The following is a 23,374-nucleotide window of genomic DNA, read 5'->3' as shown; positions in this document are numbered from 1 at the left end:
AAGGGCTGAGCCACCAGAAGCCCTTCTATTTTCTCTGGTATGCTTACTTCAGCAGAAAGTGTTCCCAGTTCTTGGAATTGAAGAATATTCATCATAGCTTTTGCGGGGTAGGGAAGGGCGGGGCTTCTACTTAAATAGTTGAGCTACATGGTCCATACACCAATCAATTCAAAATTTGATTCACTTTTATTTTAATGAGTGGGTGTATGTAAATTGCTGGAATCAAAGTTTACACAGGTGGGACAAATAGGCTGCCAAGACCAACTGCCCACAAGCCCCGGTGTGAAGAAGGCTGGGGAAAGGAGATAAACTCTTTCTTTCTTGTATAGGATCTCACCAACTTCCTCTCCGCGAGACCTCTGGATTTAGCGTCTCCAAACAGACCGCCCACTCTTCGCTAACAAGAAGTCATTACTGGTTTGTCTATTTCTTCCTCCCCCAAGAACTTTTTGTCCGAGGGAGGGTGAGTGAGGTCGAGGCAATGAGAACTGGGGATCAAGAAGGAAATTATCCACAAAGGGGAGGGGGTGAGGAGTGGTAGGAAAGTGTTAGGGTCGGTACTGAAGCTCTGAGACTTTGGGACCGCTCCACGCTCTCCCCGCTCCAGCCTTCTGCAGCCACCCTTTACGCAGCGGACACGGGAGAGTTAAGCCAATAAACACGTAAGCGCCGCTCCCTCCCCAATCGGCAAGATGCCTCTTAGGCTCTTGGCTGCATCGACAGCTTGCAACACTCGGCATCTTTTCTGGAGGCGCCTCCTTCAGCGGCTGCAGATGGTATCCGGCTGCGAGCTCAGGGCTCGCAATTGATTCTCCTCCTTGCCCACCTCGGGTCCACGGACGCACCTCTCCTTTCCCCTCCTCCCCTCGCACTCCTGGGTCTGAGCCCAGCTCGCTATCGCCGAGCAGAGGAAGCAGTCGCGGCGGCGGAGGCTGAGCAGCAGCGCCCGCTCCCTGATTTGGGGAGAAGCGCCCATCCCGGGGAGCCGACCCTCAGCTGCCTCCGGCGCCCCCCATCTTTTGCACCCCTAGCCCAGGGCTCCAAGGACCACCCCCCTCCCCAGGCGCCACCATGCTGGACCCTTCGTCCAGCGAAGAGGAATCGGATGAGATCGTGGAGGAGGAGAGCGGCAAGGAGGTTCTCGGCTCGGCCGCGTCCGGCGCGCGCCTGTCTCCCAGCCGCACCAGCGAGGGCTCCGGCGGCGTTAGCGGCGCCGGGCTTGGGGGTGGCGGCGGTGCCGGCGCCGGAGCCGGGGTGGGCGCCGGCGGCGGTGGGGGCAGCGGCGCAAGCAGCGGCGGCGGGGCCGGGGGGCTGCAGCCCAGCAGTCGCGCCGGTGGCGGTCGGCCCTCCAGCCCCAGCCCGTCGGTGGTGAGCGAGAAAGAGAAGGAGGAGTTGGAGCGGCTGCAGAAGGAGGAGGAGGAGAGGAAGAAGAGGCTGCAGCTCTATGTGTTCGTGATGCGCTGCATCGCCTATCCCTTCAACGCCAAGCAGCCCACCGACATGGCTCGCCGGCAGCAGAAGGTAGGTGCGCCTGGGAGGCCCCGGGAGCGGCGCCGGGACATAGCCTGGCGGGCGGGTGGGGCGAACAATGGGAGCTGGCGGCGCAGCTGGCGAGGTGGAGCAGGAGGAGGAGGAGTAGACCGCGCCCTGGGGAAGGGGCTACGAGGCCCCCTCTCCGAGGCCGGGGTCGGCCCAGCTCCGAGCGCGCCTGGAGCTGCCGGGGACCGGCGAGGTGCCTGAACCTCAGCGCCGTGTGTCCCCACCCGGGAGCGCTGGGGAGCTAGGCGGGCAGGTCCGGCTCTATGGCCCGGGAGGCTCGGGGAGTGACTTGCAGCCCGCGGCGCCCAGAGAGGCCTTGCTCCTTTTGCCGGGCTCCCGGCACTCTCCAGCGGCTTGGCGGCTGCGCTCAGCTCTGGGCCCGCCTTCCTGGGCGTGCGCTCGGCGGGCGGGGGCACCCGGCAGGTGGGGGCACCCGTGTAGAGCGAGAAGAGCGCCTCCGAGTCGCGCTTGGCTCGCCCAGCCGAGAGAGCCGCAGGGGCAGGCGGGACAAAGCAAGTCCGGGAGGCGAAGCTTCCAGTCACACGGCGAAGGGCACCCTCCTCCCCTCGTCGGGGTCAGCTGATCCCGACTAGGGTCGTCTAAGGGTCCTCGGGCACCGCTTCCCCCTCTGGCTGATGTTACCCCCAAACCCTCTGCCCCTTCCTCAGTGACCCCAGAGCCGGGGCACGCCCTCTGGTCCTTCTACCAGGGTCAGCTCCTCTACCTTCCTCCCTTTGACCCTCTTCTCTTCCCAAGGTGACTTCGCCGCCACCTTCTGGCTCTCCGAGGCCCTCAAGCCAAGCCGCTTTGGGCTTGATAAAGTGCAGCTGCAAAAAGCTTCGCAATTACGAGCATCAAAAGCTTTTTGTGTCTGAGGCTGGGGCAAGGCTGAGGCGGCTCTGGGCTGCTTCTGATATGAAAAAAGTGCCTATTTCTATCAGCTGTTTTCCAGCCAGAGAAAGGAGAGGGAAGGTTACTGCAGGATAAGGGGCTGTGGTGGGACCAGAAGAGAAGAGGTCAGGTCCCCGGTTGGAGGTTGGAGGGAGTTAGTGAAGAAAGTCCGCATTTCTTTGTTTCTTTTAAGTGAATTTGTCAATTCCATTTTGAAAGCATAGCCGGTGAAGCCCCCAGAGGGACGGTTTCTTAAAAGAGTGAATTTCTTGGTTGCTGTCACTTGAGACTGAATTCCATGTTGCTGTAGTAGCGTGTTAGGGTTTCCTGTATTTATCCACCCTTATCTTAAGTTAGCACAGATTTCTCTGTTTGTTTTGCTTATATATGTGCACACACCACCCAGCGCTGATGATTTATTTCAGCTATCACAAGCTTGGTTATCAGTTTTATTAAAAATACAACTCATTTCCTGGTTGGGGAATAGCAGGTGGGCTACACACTCTGCTCTCTACCCCTCATCTGTGGCCCCTTGCTTTTTCAGCCTCTATTGTGGACTATAGTAGACAAAAGTATCCTCAGAACAATAAAAGTTTTTGGATTTTCTATTAAGGTTGGGTGTTGGGTTCAGGTACAGGGCCTGATATTTCAAGTTTCAGCGTGGAATTATTATGATAATTGTGTCTTTATAGCAGGGGAAATGTCATCTTCAAAATCTATCCCATTAATAACAGCACCAACCAAAGATGTCCTATTCCGTTGGCAATGAAAACTATTGTGATTTAAAGAGAAAATATAAAACAAACTTTGCTTTATCAGTCAAAAGGCTCTAGAGCTCTGTCTTTTAAATAGAGGCTAAAATTCAGCACTAGATTGGGGAAAGAAATCCGTTCTCACAGTGGCCCATTTCTTCTAAAAAGAAACTTCAGCCACCTGAAAAGATCATCATGAGGCTAAGTTTTTCTGGTCTGGTTGCATGTTTTACCTGAATCAATTCAAAGCTGTGGTTTTGAGGGGCAAGTGGGTTCTTTTTACACATGACCTTAACATCAAAGAGACTACAGGACAGATTGATAACACGGCATTTGGTCAACCTATTTTTAGTTATTACAGCAAACTAGGGCTGAATGCATATTCCAGCAAAGCTGCCTCAGGGCTGTTGGCTATCCTGGGAAGCTGAATATCTATTTCCTTATTACAAAAGAAAACAAGCTTTTCCATTTCTGTATCTTTAAGTTTTTAGTGTCTTTCTGGAAAAGAATGTTTTAGAAAGCTTGGAACTTTGATGTATTTTTTTAGTGGGTAGTCATTGAAAGTAATAAATGTTTGCATAAGCATTGTGGTAAAATTTAAGGCCAACAAATAAGATTGATAAGCCAAAATTAGTCTTGGAGAAATATAAACTTGTTGTAAAGTACATATGAATTTATAGTACAATAGAAATGGATGAATTAGAAACAGGAAAAATGATGTGGAAGAAGGGAATAGAGCCAGAGAAGACTGCCTATGAAAAAGTTGCTGAATTGGGGAAGAGAGGAGATCATATAGTCAAATCATCATGCTGTTCACCTTAAACTTACACAATCTTGTATGTCCGTTATACCCCAACAGAGCCGGAGAAGAAAAGATCATATTGTACAGAGTATAAGACAGTTTATGAAACCAAATAGTCTATATCCTAATACTGGCTGTAATTTTTCAAGAACCTACCATGTGCAAGGCACTTCACTTAGATCATTTTTTAAAAATAGGATTTATTTTTTAGAAGAGTTTTAGATTTACTGAAAAATTGAGAAAATAGTGCAGAGAGTTCCCTATACTCCAGCCCCAGTTTCCCCCTATTAATATCTTACAATACTATGGCACATCTGTTACAGCTAAAGAACCAATATTGATACATAATTAACAAAAATAGGTAGTTTAGAAATTTCCTTAGTTTTTACTTACTTTTGTTTTTTTGTTCTTTGATCACTTTAAATTCTCCTAACTCTAACAATGTAGGAATTACCATCTTCATTTTTAGAAAATGGAGACTCAGAGGTTTTATAATTTGCCTAAAGCACTGCATAGATAGGAGAACGAGTGGAAACTGAGGCATGGGTTATTCTGATTTCAAATCCTGTCTTTTTAATATGCAACACTGGCCAGAAATATTCTAGAGTGAAAAATAGAATCCTGACATGTCAGGTGTACTTTTTTTTTTTTTTTTTTTCTAAACCCAGGGTTCCTTCTATTTGAGTTGAGAGAGATCCTTTGGACACCTATCAAATAACACGGGCAAAATGGACATTTAGATATTAACCTCATAAAAAGTATGAAGGAAAGAGATGAGCGATTGGCTGGTAAATCAGAACACCAGACTTGCCAGGCTTTCTATGTAGTTTGAGCTGAAGATCAAAAAAAAAAAAGAAAAGAAAAGTATTTTAGCCAGGAAGAACAATTGGAAAGGAGCAGAGGGAGAAGATACCATTCCTACATCATTTTGTTAGTTAATTATCTTGATTTCACTTTTCCTGGGGAAAAGAGTGCCTGGTCATTCCAATAATCTCCCCAGTTAAAAGAAGGGACTTTAAACAGACTATGTGAAAACGTATTTTGTCATTTATAGGTACACTTTTCTTGTACTACCGTGAATCTAAATATAACATGCTAGTAGTGATAATTAATGACCAAAACAAAAATCTATCCTTCTGACTATCACAGTGTATGTTTCAGCTGTTCATAAATGACAATTTGAAAAACTATTCTGTGCTTTTTATTTGTCCTCTTTTGTCATAATGGTAAAGTGAATACCTAGAAGTTGGCATGGCAAAGCTGTGCCATATGTTTCTAAATTATGTAGTAACGGTGATGAGTGGCTACCTCAAGTGAACTAGCTACTTATAGATGTTACTGAGGGAATGTAAAAGCAGACACTGTAAACAGTTCTGTGTAATATGTAGATTGACATGACCAATCTTTTAATTGGTTAGGAATTGTAGTGTCTGGATTATGAATGAATATGGGTGCATATATACTTTTGTGTACCTGTATATCAGTGTGTGTGTGTGTATGTAATGATGGAAAGGGGCAATCCTAAAATCATGCTTATTTTATATGAACTCCTATTTCATTCAAGAGGACTTTATGAGTAGACCAAATGTGTTGTAAGATCAAACTACTCGTTTCTATGTGATTCATCCCATAGCTTGCCATGAAATTATGGCTAATGTTGAGTCACTGTTAGCCATAAAAATTCTGTCTTTATTCATTTACTTATTTGACTTTGTGAGTTGGTCATGGCTCAAAAGCCCTTACCTTTCCTAAAATTTAAGACCTAGTCTTAGCTAACTATATATGTGCGTGAGTGTATGTATATATTTTAAATCCATAATAGGGGCTCGTCCATTCAGATAGGTTTTGAGGCATTTGGGTTAGCTCTACTATTCAAAATTCTTAAGAGTCACCTTGTCAATGCCACATATGATTTGGATTTTAAAAAATACATGCTCTAACCTTTTGAGAGAATGAAATGGCTATTTTTTTTTTAAAGATTTTATTTATTTGACAGAGAGAAAGACAGCCAGAGAGGGAACACAAGCAGGGGGAGTGGGAGAGGGAGAAGCAGGCTTCCCGCAGAGCAGGGAGCCCAATGCGGGGCTTGATCCCAGGACCCTGGGACCATGACCTGAGCCGAAGGCAGACGCTTAACGACTGAGCCACCCAGGCGCCCCAGAATGAAATGGCTATTAAGCCAGGATTCCTTCAAAAAGAATTGTTCCTCTCTTCATCAGAAAAAGAATTGAAATCTTTATATATGCTTTTTGGCATTTTCCTTCCAATCTCCTTGGTGCAATGGGCAGGAACTGTTTTGCACTAGTATTAGCAGAGAAATTCTGAAGATGCGACTACCAAAAAAAAAAAAAAATAGTATGAGAGGGCTCTTGCCTCATTACATTCTTGGAATAGCCTCATGCTTCCCTAAAACTGGACTGAAGAACAAAGGAAATTAAATCCTTCATTCCTGAAGAATTGTACTGTGTATAGTGGTAAAAGTCAAATGATTCATAGATCTTTCTCCTACAAAAGCAAATTTCATATACAGCTCTTGCATTAAAATATAATCAGTGTTTGTGATTTAGGGTCAGGTGTCTATACAACTTAAGCTGGAATGATTAAGAGAGTTCTCCTAACTCTGAACTAAGTTTTAAATAGATGACTAGTTACTCCTTGCATCAAGCACTCTCTCTCCCAGGCTTGGTAGCAGAACCAGGAGATACCTGTGAGATATGTTCCTGATTCGAGGAACTTATGTTCTAGTTTGGAAGATAACATATACACACGTCAAATAAGTTGAGAATAAGAAAGTGTTTAATTGTAAGATGCTGATTACAAGTACTAAAGTGTAGGGAAAGAGAGAGTGAGTGTGTACATGCATACACACAGAATTGGATATAATAGTAGGGAAAATCTCCATGGAGGAAGTAGACTAGGATTAGGTCTTAAAGAATTTGTATGATTTGTATCAGCCTAGAGGAAGACAGGTATTCCAGTCTGGAGAAGAGCCTGAGGTAGCAGTAATGTGGAAAAGAGCCATTGTTTGTGGGACACTGTTAGTCCAATCATTTAGTTCCAAGTTAGAAAAACCCAACTCAACTGGCTAAATCAAAAGGAAAACAAAGGGGAAAGGAAAGATTTATTGGTGTGTGTAATAGAAAAGCATTCAGTGCTGGGTGACTACAGGCATGGCTGGATCTAGGGGTTCAAATGACTTTCTTGACAGAATGAAGAAAGATGAATAGAAAGGATATATACGTCAAAATTCAAACTGTGTTTGAGATTAGTCACTACCACTACTAAGCCACTGCTTATAGGCAAGTCCACTTCTATCTCTGGATAATTTCTTCATCTTTCATATGAAGAGGGGGATGGGGAAGCTTCAGATTATCTCTAATGTGCCCGCTCCAAATAACAGTTGATAGTTCTTGCTGGGCAATGCAGCTCCTCATTATCAAGACTTAACATTTCCTTCAATTTTCTATTTGTGATATTTTTACATTACAATATAAGGCAGTGTCTTCAAAGAATCTGAGACAGAAATCAAGTTAGAGTTCACTTTGTCCAACTAAATTTTCAGATGAGGAGGTGAGATCTTAAAAGTTTATAAGACTCCAAACTATATGAGAGCTTGTAAATTGTGACCTGTGGGCTAGAATGACCCACAAGTGTATTTTGTTTTGTCTACAATGCATTTTTCAGTTTTTTGAATTAGCTATCAACATTTAAAACCATGAACTTAACCAAAAAAATGTGTATTTCTGGCTTCTCTTATAACTGGAAGATGTGTTAGTGGAAGATGAAGCTGAGCCTGAGTTTATTCTTTTATGAGTTTTCAAAAAGCAATAGAAATAAGACTACCAAGCCATCAGTTAAATAATGAAATATTGATCACCTTTAACAAATTATTTTTGTTCTAAGATGGATACCATATACATCTGGATGGTAGGACACCAGCTATCTGGTTCTTGCCAACATCATCTATTCTTGCTATTGTTGCACAGATACTGATGGTCTGACCCTGGCCACTGTAGCACATCCAAGAAAAGGATCTGGAAATTTGGAACTCTATGTTCCCTGTCTCTGGCAACAGTTTCCTTAGTAGGATCAGATTTATAGTTTCTGCAGAATCGGAGAGCTGATGATCAGAATTACTTTGCTATTTTTTTTTTTTTTTTTTATGTATCAGTCCAAGCATGTGATAGAATTCTCTGATATTAGCAGGTAAGGAAGGGAGGATGAAGTCTGCAAATGGTTCGAAGTCTGGTCATCGCACTTGACATGACAGTGAAGAACAGTAGTTAAGAACATAGACTCAGAAACTTGAATGCCTGGGTTTGTTCCCTGGCTGTACCCCAAACTGCCTCTGCGATTTTGGGCAACTTATTTAACCTCTGTGTGACTCAGTTTACTCATTGATAAAGTGGGGAGAGTAGTGGTACCTTCGTCTTTGGGTTCTTATGAAAATTAAGTGAGATAATACACTAAAGCTTTTAGAACAATGCCTGGCATGTGGTAAGTGCTGTTTAAGTGTTAGTTCTTATTATTGTTGATATGTGCAATGTTGTGTTATTTTTATCTGTAAAGGGACTGAGAAAGTTAATATATGCAAAGTACTGACCATAGCAAACCTTATATTCATATTTCTGTCATCATTGTGATCATTATCATTATTGACATGATAAGCAGACCTGGAAGGCAATGGTTACTATCGTAGCATCATCTACAGAGTAGATAGGGTTGAGGGTACAGTGCATCCCTATTTCTCTTTTATTGAAACACTTCACTAACTCTGCAGGTCACCAGTCTCCGATTCAAGTCCCGGGTCAGTTTTGTGACCTGGTGACTATGTGACCTTGGGCACATTATCCAGTCTCTTTAAGTCTGTAAAGTGGGGGAAAATAATATTGAGGATTACAAGAAAAAAAAAAAAAAGCATGTTAACTGCTTAACAAGTCCTCAATATGGAGTAAATCTTGAGCAAATGTTGTCAGTAACAGTAATTCCTGCATTTTTGTCCACCAAATGCCCCCATACTATTTCATACTACAATGTCTTTGCTCATGCTGTTGCTTATTTTAGAACATCTCACCTTTCTTCACCTGATTTGCTCTTGTTCGTCCTTTAATTAACTTAGGTGTTATCTTTTACTGGAAACCTTACCCAAATCTAAATGCTTTCTCAACTCCCTAGTCTATTTCCACTTCATTCCCTGTATATTATTTTTAAATTACCTTATATGTTTATGCCTCTCTCCCACTAGACTGTAAGTACCCCAAAGACAGGGACCACATTTACTACTCTTTGATTCCCCATTTTCTGAAAACAGTGCTTGGCACAAAGTAGGTACTTGTAAACATTTGGACTTGAAATTCCACACTGATGTTTTCTTTCCTAGGAAACTTCTAAAGAGAGGAAGTGAAAGAGTCTTAAATACAGTCGGCCTCTATTTTAGGTACACAACTTGTTTACTTTTATAAAAGCTTCTCTGTGGAAAACGTGAAGAACGTACCAATTACTAAATGGTTTCAAAATAATTTATGTAGCAGAAACATACCATTGATTACTTCCCAGCTTAGCTTGTTTATACCAACAATGGACACATCTTGAGATATTATAGAGAAGCATCTTCTTTTAAAGACAATAAGCAATTATGAATTTCTTGAAATGGCTGAATCCCAGTTGAACTTCAATCACTGTAGGACATGTTTACATGGCCAACCATTAAGTCAGAAAGAGCCAAAATGAGAACTGAATCTCCATATTGGGTATATGTTCTTTAGTAAGTTTTATTTGATTTAGCCCTTTCTGAAGGAAAAAAAACAAAAACAAAGAATGGGCAGTCAACAGCATGTTAGTGAAAGTTAGGCTGTTTGAAATATTATCAGTCTCAATGTTACCAAAATTATATAATAGAATCTATAGTTGTACATGTTTAGACAAAGATATGTTTTTCTCTACTTCTATTATGGGATTTGGGGACTATTTTCTCTCTCACTATAAGCTGTCTAAAGTCTTTTCTGAGTATAGTTAGAATATACATAAATAATAACCATTGCGCTGTTGTATATTGGATACAGTAATAAGAATGGGATGGGTGTAAAGTATCCTTAAAAAAGTAAAACTGCTTAGGAATGGATTTTTCTAATGCCTTTCACTAGTCAAGGGGAAAATTATCTTTGCTAAGCCATTCTTCTCATTTTAACAAGCAGGAGAATTTTGAAAAATAAATTGAATTATCAAGCCTCCAAGTGTTCCAAGCTCCTGACCACTCTTCTAAAATTGAGAGAAATGGAATAATCTGACAATGTATTGACATCCTCTCAGCAGCCCCTATAGGAGGAAGATATCAACCTGTCATGTGGTATTTCTCACCATCACTGCCGTGCAGTAGGAAAGTTATGAGATACTTTGGGGTTAACTTTCTTTTTAATCCCTAAGTGTTCCAGGAGCACATGCTAAGCTACAGACCCTTCAGGGGCTGTAGTGCTTTGAAAAAGACAATGGGATTTTGGCAAACATGCAGAGTGGTACAGGGAATCTACTGTGCCACTTAAGAAAGCAAAGGAAAAACATTGAAAATTCTGCAAATAATTGTGCCTTCTGTTGCCCATGCAGAAAAACAGCCTTTTGGTGTGGATGGTAGGCATAGAGTTGTTTAAGCAAATGAGTTAAAATATATCTTGAACATCGACTTTGGTGATTTTTCTGACAAGTACAGCAACTGTTGTCTATAAGGCAGCGTGTCATAACATACTGTGTTCAAAACATTTCTTGAGGGCTCTTCCATATTCAATTTTTGTTTGTTATACATCATCAAACAACATTGTTTTGAGCCACTTCCACATACAAGAAACTCACTAAATCCTGGAGGCAAAATATGCAAAGACATTTTAGGCAGCCTTCCTGATCTCTAAGAACCTACCAATCTGGTTAAGAAGATGAGATGCACCAATATAGAATGTAGCTTATAGTGTAAGGCAGGATGTAGTGAGTGTCTCAGTCTAAATATTGGTATGTTTTAGGTCTCTATCCTTGGCCCTTGTTATGGGTTGATTGTGTCCCACCCCACCCCCCACCAAAAATTCATGTCAAAGTCCTAATCCTCAGTACCTCAGAATGTGACCTTTTTTGGAAATAAGGTCTTTGAGGATGTTATTGGTTAAGATGAGGTCCTTCAAGGTCCTAACCCATTATGACTGATGTCCTTACTAAAAGGGGAAATTTCAACATAGGGACACACACACACAGACAAAACACTATGTGAAGAGGAAGGCGGAGATTAAAGTAATGCCTGTACAAGCAAAGAACAGCAAGGATTGCCAGAAAATCACCAGAAGGTAGGGGAGAGGCATGGAATATATTTTTCCTTATAACCTCAGAAGGCGCCAACCCTGCAGATGCTTTGATCTTGAATTTCTAGCCTCCAGAGCTGTGAGACAATAAATTTCTGTTTAAGCCACCTAGTTTGTGATACTTTTTATGGCAGTCCTATCAAACTACTATAGCCCTCTCCTCCATGTCATCTCTCTGGGCCACTTCACCATTAATGATGGCTTTAGCTACTAACATCCCTGTTCTTCCCATTCTTAGATCTTTGGCTCTAGCATGATTCTCTCACCAGCCTTTCAAACCTTTATATCAGGGCTGCTCAAAGTGTGGTCTCAGACTGGTACAAGTCAGTGAACGCTTCATCAAGGGTTTACAATGAAATAAGGAACTTGCCCTAGTATGTAAGTTAACCCCCTGCTTTCTTTAAGAAAGTCTTGCTACAAAAAAAAAAAAAAAAAAAAATTTGTCAGCTGAATTGAACACCTTAGTAATGAAGTTGATGTAATTTCTGGTACTAACATTTTATCTTGGTTAAGGACCAATAACCAGCGGTTCATAGATGGCACAGGTCTACAGACTATATTTGGAAGAACATGGACTTTCATGGTATCTCCCATGGGATGTCTTCAGACCACCCAACAACAGAATTTCTCACCTAGTCTCTTTCCCCTTTATTTTCTAATTCAGTGAATATCCTAATGGTGCTACTATATAACCAAGCTGTTCAAGACAGTAGTGCACAACTCAACTCGAGATCTTCACTGTTGCTCATCCTCGCCACCAAAGGCTGCACACATCCTGTTGATATTCCTCTTTAACAAGTTTTCACCTCTTTCTCCTCTTCTTCATCTTCATTACTGATGCCCTGTTTTGGGTCCTCATGATTGCTTGTGTGGACTTTTGCAATAACCTTTTAACTGTTCTCTCTGTCTCCTTTTTTGCCCACAGTCCATTCAGATACCCGGGTGATCATTCTGCAGCATAGACTCAGTCAGGACTTTCTCTGCTCAGAATTCTTCAGTAGCTTTCTGTTTCTTGCACAGGATACACTCTAAACTCATTTGCATGGACTAAATGGATTCTCTCTCCCTAGCCAGGCTCTACTCCTACAATTCTGCACCCACCGTTGGCTTTAGCCTATTAAACTACTTAGCATCCCTGTACTATTGCATGCTCTCTTGTGCCTCAGTGTCTTTACACATGCTGCTCCTCCTGCTTGAAAAGTCCTCCCCACCCTTGCCTGCTATCCCTCTCCTAGGTGGATGCCAGTCATTATAAAGAACAGGAATAAATAATGACTATTTACAGGATGTTTATTGTCTGTTGTCACTGCTATATCAATTTATAAGCCTTATCTCCCTTAATCTTTACAGTAACTCTGTAAGATAAGTATTAATCATCTCAATCCTATAGATAAGAAAACCAAGAGGCAAAGCAGTTAAGATACTTGTCTTACGTCATACACTTCGTAAGTGGTAGAGAGGGGTTGGGGTCCAGGTGCTCTGACTCTAGCCTGCCCTCTAAGCCATATGCTGTACTAACTAAATTGGAGCATTGAACACACTTTACTTCAGTGTATGTCTGTTGTTCTCTCCTGACACTACAGAGATGATTTCATTTAGTATCCTCTGGTGTCTGGTAGATAGTGTATACTCCTGTAGGTACTCAATACATTGTTGATACAGAACTCATGATTATTGAATTCATGATTATTTAGAGAACAATAATAAATACTCCTTACCATTAATAGCGTGTTCACTGAGATGGTCTCATTTCTTCTTTAAAACCTTTTTGAGCAGTGAGGCATGTATTCCAAGTCCTTGTTTTGTGGCAGGCAATGTGTGGTATGGAGAGGTCCCACTGGCTGGACAGAAGTATAGGATACCACCCTTGGCTTCCTGAATGCACCTAGGGCTTTCACCACTGTGCTGTCAGTCTTGGGTTCACGCTTAGTATGACTGAGGCCATTGCAGACTTAGGAAGGCCCATCTCACCTCATAGCAAACTTATTAAAATATACCTCATGTACACTTATTTTTGTATTGTTAAAAAGGAAAGAATTTTTTCAATCTTGCTTTTAAAACTATTTGTCTATATAACTTTTTAAATAAATGACTGTGACTTCTTAGGAATCATGGTGCATTTATAGGAATCCTTGTAAACTGAAAAACCAACCACACCAATTGTTTTCAAATGTAGTGATAGGAGTACTGTATTTAACAGTTAATAAAGCTGGCATATGTTTGGAAGTCATTTACCTGAACATTTTTTCATTTTGATTTTTCATTTTTAGTTTTACATATTGGAGACAATACATTTTATTTAAGGACTCAGACATTTCTTTAGGTTCCTGGGAAGTTTCAAGACTCTAGTCGCTTCACAGATAAAATAGCCTTTGTCCAGGCTTAATGGAGGAAGTGGCATTTGAATTAAGCCTCCAGCTGACTGAGAAGATCAAAGGACAGTGATGTGATATATTTTGGAGGGAAAGAAAGATACTTCCAAGTAGTCAGAGATGAGGTAATGCAAAGCAAGTTTGAGGACCTCTGACCAAATATGACTGAATAAGGTTCCAATATTGGAGATAAAAGAAATAAGAACAAAGGTTTGGTCATGATTGTGGATGTCCTTCAACACCAGAGTACAGGCATTGGGGGAGTGGGGGCTTTATTATTCATTCATTCATTGCCCTATGCTGTACTTTTCATCTTCTTGACTTATTTTATAGCTGAAAATTTGTACCTTTTAATCCCCTTCACCTACTTTGCCCATCCCCAAAACCCTTCCCCTCTGGCAACCACCAGTTTATTCTCTGTATTTATGAGTATGTTTCTGTTTTCCATTTGTTTTATTTTTTAGATTCCATATTTAAGTGAAATCATATGGTATTTGTCTTCCTCTGCCTTGACTGATTTCACTTAGCATAATACCTTGTAGGTCTATCCATGGTCTTGCAAATGGCAAAATCTCATTCTTTTTTATGGCTGAGTAGTATCCTATTGCATATATATACATACATACCACATTTTTTTATCCATTCATTTATGGATGGGTGCTCAGGTTGCTTTCATATCTTGACTATTATAAATAATGCTGCAGTGAACATGGGGTGCATATGTCTTTTCAAATTAGTGTTTTCAGATTCTTTGGATAAATACTCAGTAGTGGAATTACTAGATTATATGGTAGTTTTATTTTTAGTTTTTTGAGGAACCTCTATTCTGTTTTCCACATGATTGCATCTATTTACATTCCTACCCACAGTGCATGAGTGTTCCTTCTCCTCTACATCTTTGCCAACACTTGTTATTTCTTGTCTTTTTGATACTAGGCTTTCTGACTGGTGTGAGGTGATAACTCATTTGTGGTTTTGATTTGCATTTCCCTGATAATTAGTGATGCTGAGCATCTTTCTGTGTGTCTGTTGGCCATCTATGTGTCTTCTTTGGAAAAATGTCTATTCAGATCCTCTGCCCATTTTTTAAATTGGATTATTTGGTTGTTTTTTTTGGTTTTGAGTTGCTTAAGTTCTTTATATATTTTAGATATTAACCTTTTATCAGATACATCATTTGTGAATATCTTCTCCCATTCAGTAGGTTGCCTTTTTATTTTGTTGGTAGCTTCCTTTGCCATGCACAGGGGTGATTTTATAGGCAGTGAAGAACCACTGAAGAATTCTAAGCAGAGCTGAAACATGACCACTGTAATATTTTAAGAAGACTAATCCAAGGAAGGCGTGTAGAAAGCATGGAGAAGGGAGAAAGGAAGAGTATAAATGTCTTCACACTGTGAGAAAAGGCCACCAATTAGGCTTGAACATTTTATCCAGCACAGATCATCTTTTAGTGTTATGGGGAAGTTTGCAGAAAATCTCAGAAAATTAATGCCTATATGTGGAAGTGTCTTGAATCACTAGTTCAAAAGCATTTCCTTAGAACGATTGTTGATTACTGCCTTCATTTTATCAGAGTAATTTTTATTTGTCATAATATGTGAAACAAAATTGCCTGCCCTTTAAATTATATTTAATTTTAGTGACCAATATTCTAATACCTTCCTATACAGGTGCCAAAGCACTTTTGCATAACATTATGAGGAACGTAATGACTGTTGGACAGAGATCATAGTAAACCTGCTGTAATTTCAGAAAATGTACATGTGATTCCATTACAGATTCCAGCTGACCTTGAGGATTCAAATGGAGCTTAATCTGGCCCCAAGAGGGCATGAGCCCCACAGTAAGCCCAGGTTCAGATCAAGCCCACAGAAGGACAGAGGAGGGGGCCTGGGCTTGTGGCTTTTCTGGAGAGAAAATTTCAAAGAGTACCTAAACAGACTAGAAGAGAATCTTGGATTTGTCCCTCCCACCATATGATTCCATCCTAAAGCCTAACCTAGGTTTGCATAGGCAATCAGGATAAAGAACATTCGTACTCTCTGTCCTTCCTCACTCCTCAAGTGGGAATATTCTGATCTTAGTGGCAATGTTTGAGAAAAGTTATTGGATTACGTTTATTAGTCATCAGAGTCTCTCCCATTGAAAGGGAAGCATACGGTTTCTAATAATCTCTCTTCTTGCACGTTCTTGAGTACCATCATCTTTCTTTTATCTGTTCATAGGGATGATAAGATTTGCATGTGGACATAGGAGGTAGAGAAAGGTTTCATGCTGGAGTCTCATCTTCCAAGATTTTAATAATAAAGAGGGAATTTGTTTTTTATTTGACATTGTTATCTGTGTGTATAGTTCTCCTGAGAAGATAGGTGACTTTGGTCTAATATAAGATTCAGGTATTCTTGGGTCACCAGGTCATGACCATCTCAAAGGCTTCAAAACACCACATCAGTTGCCAGAGGGTCACAGCCAGTGTCCTGGAGGAGGGCTGCATTGTAGCTGAGGAACAGCATGGGGAGGCAGGAGAGTATGTATTCTAGGGACAGCATGAGCAAAGTCTCAGAAGCCACACAAAGCCAGAACAAAGGGCACTCACAAGGCATAAGATCAGAAAAGTTGTTTGGGAGCAGGTAGTGGTAAATATTGAATGCTATTGGACTTGGTCCGTTGTCCTTTATTTTGTAGGCAGTCAGGAGCCTCTGAAAATGATTTGTCCTCCTAGTAGTTCCAGTGGAAATAGCACTGAACTGAGGCATATGGCCTATCAAAGATGATGCAGACATCTGGCTGATTGCCAGATGGGGAGTGATTGGCCTTGACCTTGTCTTAAAGTGATGTGTTTTCCTATAAGGCATTTTGAGGCTTCAAAATTTCCAAAGAATATTGTCAATACAAGTGGAATGTCTTATTTGCAAAGGACATGATTTGCTCTAGCATTTTTCCATGACCAAGTTAGAAACAACTTCCTATGAGCTTTGACAATGGCTCCACATCATTTACTCCCCTTTCTGTTTGCCTGGTGAGGGAGAAAAGAAAAGGATTTCTACTATCTAGTTTTTACAGGCAGCCTATATACTGCTGTGTATTATGATTCAGCATTATAGACCTTCAAAGTGAACACACATAGGTTAAAATTTGTAGTTGTTTTAATTAATCAAAAGTACATTCCCTACCCACCCTATCTCCCCGAAGCAGCAGTTCTATACAATTGTGGATCTGCTATTTAGTCCAATGAGCTTTTCATATTTTTCCTTTAATTTCTGTGTGCTGAGAGCTCAAAGCTATCTTTTAGTCAATATTCAATTAGGATTTGAGTCAGAAGGCTGTGTTGAGCTCTTACAGAGGAGTGTAAGTTAGTCATTTGCTCTCACCACCTTTCACTAAAGAAATAGAAGTTTGCTGCAGCATGAATTAAATATTATGCCAAATTAAGTGTATGTTTACTTCCTTATGAGCTAGCAATAAATGACGTTGGAAATTCAACATTATACATATTGTATGCACCAAAATTTAGGGAGATTTATGATCTACAACATTTCCTTCTTAACTCATAGTTAGAACTCTGCATTTCTGTTGGGTACTTATCCAAATGCTTTCATATTAGGCTTTCTCTAATCACTATCCTTTGGCATATTCTTTTGTTTCCAGCACAATCTATTACTCAATATTATTTTTCTCATTGAGCTACATTTTCAGAACAAAAATAATTCGGTCCTAGGATTTAAAAAATCCTAAGATTTTCTACAGATAAAATAGCAACAAAGATATTTAGAGAGTGCAGTGTGTATTTTTTTAAATTTTATTTACACCAAATTTATCTGCCTACTTGAAATGCCTTTGGGATCTTTGGGGACAACAGCAATATGAGACATTTATGCTAAGTTGGATGAAAATTTTCACTTGTTCCATGACAGCAAACTCATATAGGCAACACATATTACTAAAGTAATGTGGATAATCTGCAGAATTACCCATTGATTTTAATCAATATAAGCAGCCAATTGAGATGATTCAAATGAAACTTTCAATTGTGCCTTATAAATATTAAAAAAATCTACATACCCTACATTGTGGGCACTTGGTTATATACCTGTTATTCATTCCCCATTTCCAAACAGAATTAGTTTAGTTTTGTTTTGTTTTGTTTCAGATCATTTTTCCCTCATCCCCAGCTTCAGGAATAGATGCAGATTAGTGCAAGCCCATCAGAAATGACACGGTGCTGGAAAGACCCCTGGTTCGTGGGTGACCATGTGACCTAAATTGACCCAATAAGACTGAAGGGAAGGGTTTATATTTTATGTTTGGGAGAAAAGTTTTACTCCTGCTCTCCTGATAGACACCACCAAGAAAGCATGTGCTGTCGTGACTACTGGCAGCCGTCTTAGAACCATGGGGAGACCCAATTTTGAAGCCAGGCCTGAAGATAATGAAATAATTGAGATATGGAAATGACATGAGTTTGTGATGACAGTACTGGGCCACAACATTCAGCCAGACCTGGAGTCTACCTTTCATACTGATTTCTAAGAATGTAGTAAATTCCTTCCTTGTATAAGTCATTTTGAATTGGAATTTATCTTACTTTTAGCCCAAACTCATCTCCCTTATGTTGTATTTCTCTTCAAAACAGGAATTCTGGGACTTGAATTATCGAGCCTTAACTTTTTAATTTATTTAGCATATTTAGATTCAGACATAGGTAGAAATATAATTCTGTTTACCATATAAGAAGCAAAATAAGAATTTTTCCTTCTAACTTTGTATAATTTGGCCAAAAAAAGTTTGTTGATTAATATAAATCATATCTTAGTGTACAAGGTTAGCTTTTATTATAACTAAATAAAGTGAATTCAATGAAATAATTCTTCCTCACTCTGACTTAAAATGAAAATTTTACATATTTTTCTGTAAATAAAAATAAAACATTCAGAAAAATCAAATAGTATGGAAATATATAAAGTAAAATTTAAAGTAATCCACTAATCCTACCACCCAAAGACATTCAGTTTACACATAAAATATATTTATATCATCTACCTAGATATATACTTTTACATAAAAGTAATAATTCTGTACATATTGTTTTGCAACCTGCTTTTTTGCACAGTAGTATATAAAGGAAATCTTTTCATGTCAGTAAATATAAAAATGTCTCCTTCTAAATAGCTTGTAGCAATCTAATATATGGATGTACCATAATTTATTCAACTGGTTATATATTGATTTCTGTTTCTTACTACTATTTGCATTCTACAGTGAGCATCTTTGTGTACATGTATTTCTTTTTTTTTATTTATTTTATTTTATTATGTTATGTTAATCACCATACATACATCATTAGTTTTTGATGTAGTGTTTCATGATTCACTGTTTGCGTATAACGCCCAGTGCCCCATGCAGAATGTGCCCTCTTTAATACCCATCACCAGGCTAACCCATCCCCCTACCCCCCTCCCCTCTAGAACCCTCAGTTTGTTTCTCTGAGTCCATAGTGTCTCATGGTTCGTCTCCCCCTATGATTTCCCCCCCTTCATTTTTCCCTTCCTACTATCTTCTTTTTTTTTCTTTTTTAAACATATAATGTATTATTTGTTTCAGAGGTACAGGTCTGTAATTCAACGGTCTTACACAATCCACAGTGTTCACCATAGCACATACCCTCCCCAATGTCTATCACCCAGCCACCCCATCCCTCCCACCCCCCAGCTCTCCAGCAACCCTCAGTTTATTTCCTGAGATTAAGAATTCCTCATATCAGTGAGATCATATGATACATGTCTTTCTCTGATTGACTTATTTTGCTTAGCATAACACCCTCTAGTTCCATCCATGTCATTGCAAATGGCAAGATTTTGTTTTTTTGATGGCTGCATAATATTCCATTTTATATATTTACCACATCTTCTTTATCCATTCATCCATTGATGGACATCTTGGCTCCTTCCATAGTTTGGCTATTGTGGACATTGCTGCTATAAACATTGGGGTGCTGGGGGCGCCTGGGTGGCTCAGTCGTTAAGCGTCTGCCTTCGGCTCAGGTCATGATCCCAGGGTCCTGGGATCGAGTCCCACATCGGGCTCCCTGCTCAGTGGGAAGCCTGCTTCTCCCTCTCCCACTCCCCCTGCTTGTGTTCCTGCTCTCGCTGTCTCTCTGTCAAATAAATAAATAAAATCTTTAAAAAAAAAAAAAAACATTGGGGTGCTGTACATGTATTTCTATAATTTTTTCAAATTTCCACATTCTTCAAGTGCATATATCCTTAATATAAAAAGTATGTTCATTTAAAATTTTGTTACCAGTTTCCAAAGCATCTGTAAATATTTACATTCCCACTAGTGGAGAATGAGCATGTCTGGTTTCTCATGCTAAAACTGGACATCTCTGGGGAGCCTGGATGGCTCAGTCAGTTAAGTTTCGGACTCTTCATTTAGGTTCAGGTCATGGTCTCAGGGTCATGAGATTGAGCCCCGTGTTGGGCTCTGCGCTCAGCAGGGAGTCTCCTTGAGATTCTCTCTCCTTCTCCCTCCACCCTGCCCCCCCATGCATGTGTTTGTGTGTGTGTGTGTGTGCGTGTGTGTGTGTGTGCACTCTCTCTCTCTCAAATAAATAAATAAATCTTTTTTTAAAAGAACTGGAATCAGGGCGCCTGGGTGGCTCAGTCGTTAAGCATCTGCCTTCGGCTCAGGTCATGATCCCAGGGTCCTGGGATTGAGCCCCGTGTTGGGCTCCCCGCTCCACGGGAGGCCTGCTTCTCCATCTCCCACTCCCCCTGCTTGTGCTCCCTCTCTCTGTGTCTCTCTCTGTCAAATAAATAAAATCTTTAAAAAAAAAAAAAGAACTGGACATCTTTTTTTTTTTTTCAGCTTTGGCAACCTGATGGGTATTTTTTAAAATTCTATATTTATATTTCCTTTTGACATGTATATTGCCTCTTTATATTTCTTCTTTACAAATTCCCTGCTACATTTCATCTATTTTTCTGTTGTATTTGTTGTTGTTGTTGTTATTGTTGTTTTTAAGAGCTCATTCTATTTTAGTGGTATTAACATTTTGTCATATGTGTGAAATTTACGTTTTGTCCTCTGTTGTTGGATCTTTTTTATGTTTGTTACATTGTTGGCCTATTTCTGCTTAGCTGAACAGAACTTCTTAATGTAGTGAAATCTAACCACTTTTCTTCTTTATGGTTTCTGAGTTTCATGTAATGAAATATCTTTTTCACCCAAAGATTATGAAATTGTTCAGACATATTTTCTTCTACTACTTTATGGCTTCATTTTTCATCTTTACATTTTTGACTCTTGTGAAATTTTTTATGGTGTAATAAATGAAGTATTTGAAAGCAACTTACTTTTTTTTTTTCAAGCAACTGGCCAGTTGTCTCAACACTGTAGATTAAAGAATCTATTTGCTCTCCAGTTAAGTGCCTCCTTATCAAATACACTAAATTCTTATTAATATATAGGTTTTTTCTTTTTTGAGTTCTGGGTAGAAAGCCATTAATCTAACTTTTCCTTTCTGCACCATAAGTACTATGATTTCATTACTGTAGCTTTATGATAGGTCTTAGGACATATTAATAAAAAAGCTCCACCATAACTACTATGATTTCATTACTGTAGCTTTATGATAGGTTTTAGAATATATTAATAAAAAAGCTCTTTTTATTACACACCTTCAGAATATCCCTGACTCTTCTTGAATTTTTTATTCTTTGGGAAAATATTTTTTAATGATTCTGTCAGTTTGAAAATAAAAGATCATTTGGATTTTGATTGACATTCCATCACATCTATAGATTAATGTAGAGAAAGCTGACACCTTTATGAGACTGAGTAATTCTAAGGACTAAGAATATCTTGGCATTAGTTCAAATATTTTTGATGTGTCTTAATTTGTTTTTGCAGTTTTAAGCATATATGCCCTAAATATCTATTGTTAAATTTATTCCTAAGTAAACTATAACATTCATTAGATGAGTACCCTTACACAACTCCCTGCATTAACTAAAACTCTCCATTCCCTCTGCAAAGCATCCGTGCTCAGGACCAATGGGTTACTCTCTAATATACCTGGATATTTCTGCGCCCCCATCAGCTAGATGTATACTCATCAAAAGTAATTGTGTTTCCCAAACCTGTTTAAGCTAGTTTCTGTAGTTACTGTAATTTTATAATCCAATTAAATATTACATAACAATGGATATGATTGTGAAAACAAGGGACAGTCTTTGTTTATATTAACCAAGTTGATTGCCTTGGGACAATTCAATGACATTTTTTAAATGTCATTAAATTGTAGCTGGGCAAAGCTACAGTAACATTTTGGTTATTGGAAAAGTCATAAAAATCTAAAGGTTTTTTGGTCAGATTGCTTCATAAGTTCTTTAATCTTTTTACTCCTTTTGAAAGAAATAAAAACTGGCAATCATAGACCACATATAATGGGTGTTAATGAGGATGTGGAACTTCAATCCGTGAACCTATACCTGAAAGGCAAGGTTATAACCCTACACGAAAAAAATCAACAATTATAAATGTTAAGTAAAATTAGATGTTTGTTACTTTATGTGTTATGACTCTCTACTTCAACTATTTTTTTTAATTAGTTCAACAAGTACTATCCTAATTGCATTGGATAAGAATTCTACAGTATTTTATCTTTTTGTTGGCATGTACAAAAAAATAAAATTTTTATATATATTTATTACTTATTATTTTAAATAGTTTTAAGCTATTTTTGTTGTTTTTTGAGAATGAATTATCTCAAAATAAAATGATAATTTTGCTTTTTTCCCATATGATTATCTTTTCTCCTAAATTCATTGATTAACATTGATTTCTCTATTACTGTATATGACAAGATAACATGGTGCTTATACTTTTAGGTTCATAAACTTTGAAAATTTTTGAATCAGGACAATTAATTTTATTATAGTTTTCTTTAAAAATAATTGAAATTTATATCTAGTGTAATTAAGTATGCTCCAAGAGAGAGGAGTCCAATTTCCATGCTGAGATATATGTTTATTGTGAAGAGAGCTCCTTCTAAATAGCTTAGCCTAGACTAAAAGGTTTAAAATGTATTGAATAAATACTTACACTTTTGAATCTTTGAAATAAAAATGTATAAAATATAAGAAACAGTAGCCTTTTTAAAAATCAAGAAATCAGTGCTCCCTCTCCATTTTAATTTCACTATTATTCGACTTTTTAATGAAGAATTTGTCATGCACAAAGGGGAAATATTTTCAGGCTCAGGGTAGGAGCTTTTATAAGGAAGAAGATAAGGAAAACAGAACAGCATTTTAATAATGACTACACAATCCCAGCCAACCAAAAGATACATGCAGTCTTTTGCAAGCTAATCTTTTCCTACCTTGGTATTTCTTACCCACATTCATGTGGGAAAGCAACATATAAAACCCCTAAGATAGTCAATAAACTCTTCTTATTCTCCATATTCCTTGACAGTAGAGAACACCCAATTCTATAGGCATTTCCCAGAATCCCCTTTGTCATTAATGTGTGTCCTCCCTCAGAAATGTGTAATTTGAAGCTTAAAATTATACTCTTTATATTAGAAACTCTAGAATAAAATTCACTGCACCAAAAAAGATGAATGTTCCTGCCACTAGATACACTGATTGCTTGCTGTGACCTTCACAGGGCAAA

General features: G+C 39.3%; 1 protein-coding gene across 15 annotated transcripts in view; it reads left to right on the top strand.

The window, feature by feature from the left end:
• The first annotated feature begins 669 nt into the window (after positions 1 to 669).
• Positions 670 to 23,374, top strand: part of CADPS (calcium dependent secretion activator) — a 464,832-nt gene continuing 442,127 nt past the window's right edge. For 14 of the 15 annotated variants that reach the window (XM_032411674.1, XM_032411675.1, XM_032411679.1 and 11 more), the window contains exon 1: positions 671 to 1,521. In XM_032411674.1, the coding sequence (XP_032267565.1) occupies positions 1,072 to 1,521 (450 nt within the window). In that variant the 5' untranslated portion in view covers positions 671 to 1,071. Of the gene's footprint in view, positions 1,522 to 23,374 lie in introns of all 15 variants that reach the window. The other variant, XM_032411665.1, reaches the window with a different exon arrangement.

Source organism: Phoca vitulina, unplaced genomic scaffold (assembly GCF_004348235.1).
Source record: "Phoca vitulina isolate PV1807 unplaced genomic scaffold, GSC_HSeal_1.0 scaffold13, whole genome shotgun sequence".
Taxonomy (NCBI): domain Eukaryota; kingdom Metazoa; phylum Chordata; class Mammalia; order Carnivora; family Phocidae; genus Phoca; species Phoca vitulina.
This window is presented reverse-complemented; position numbering and strand designations above follow the sequence as displayed.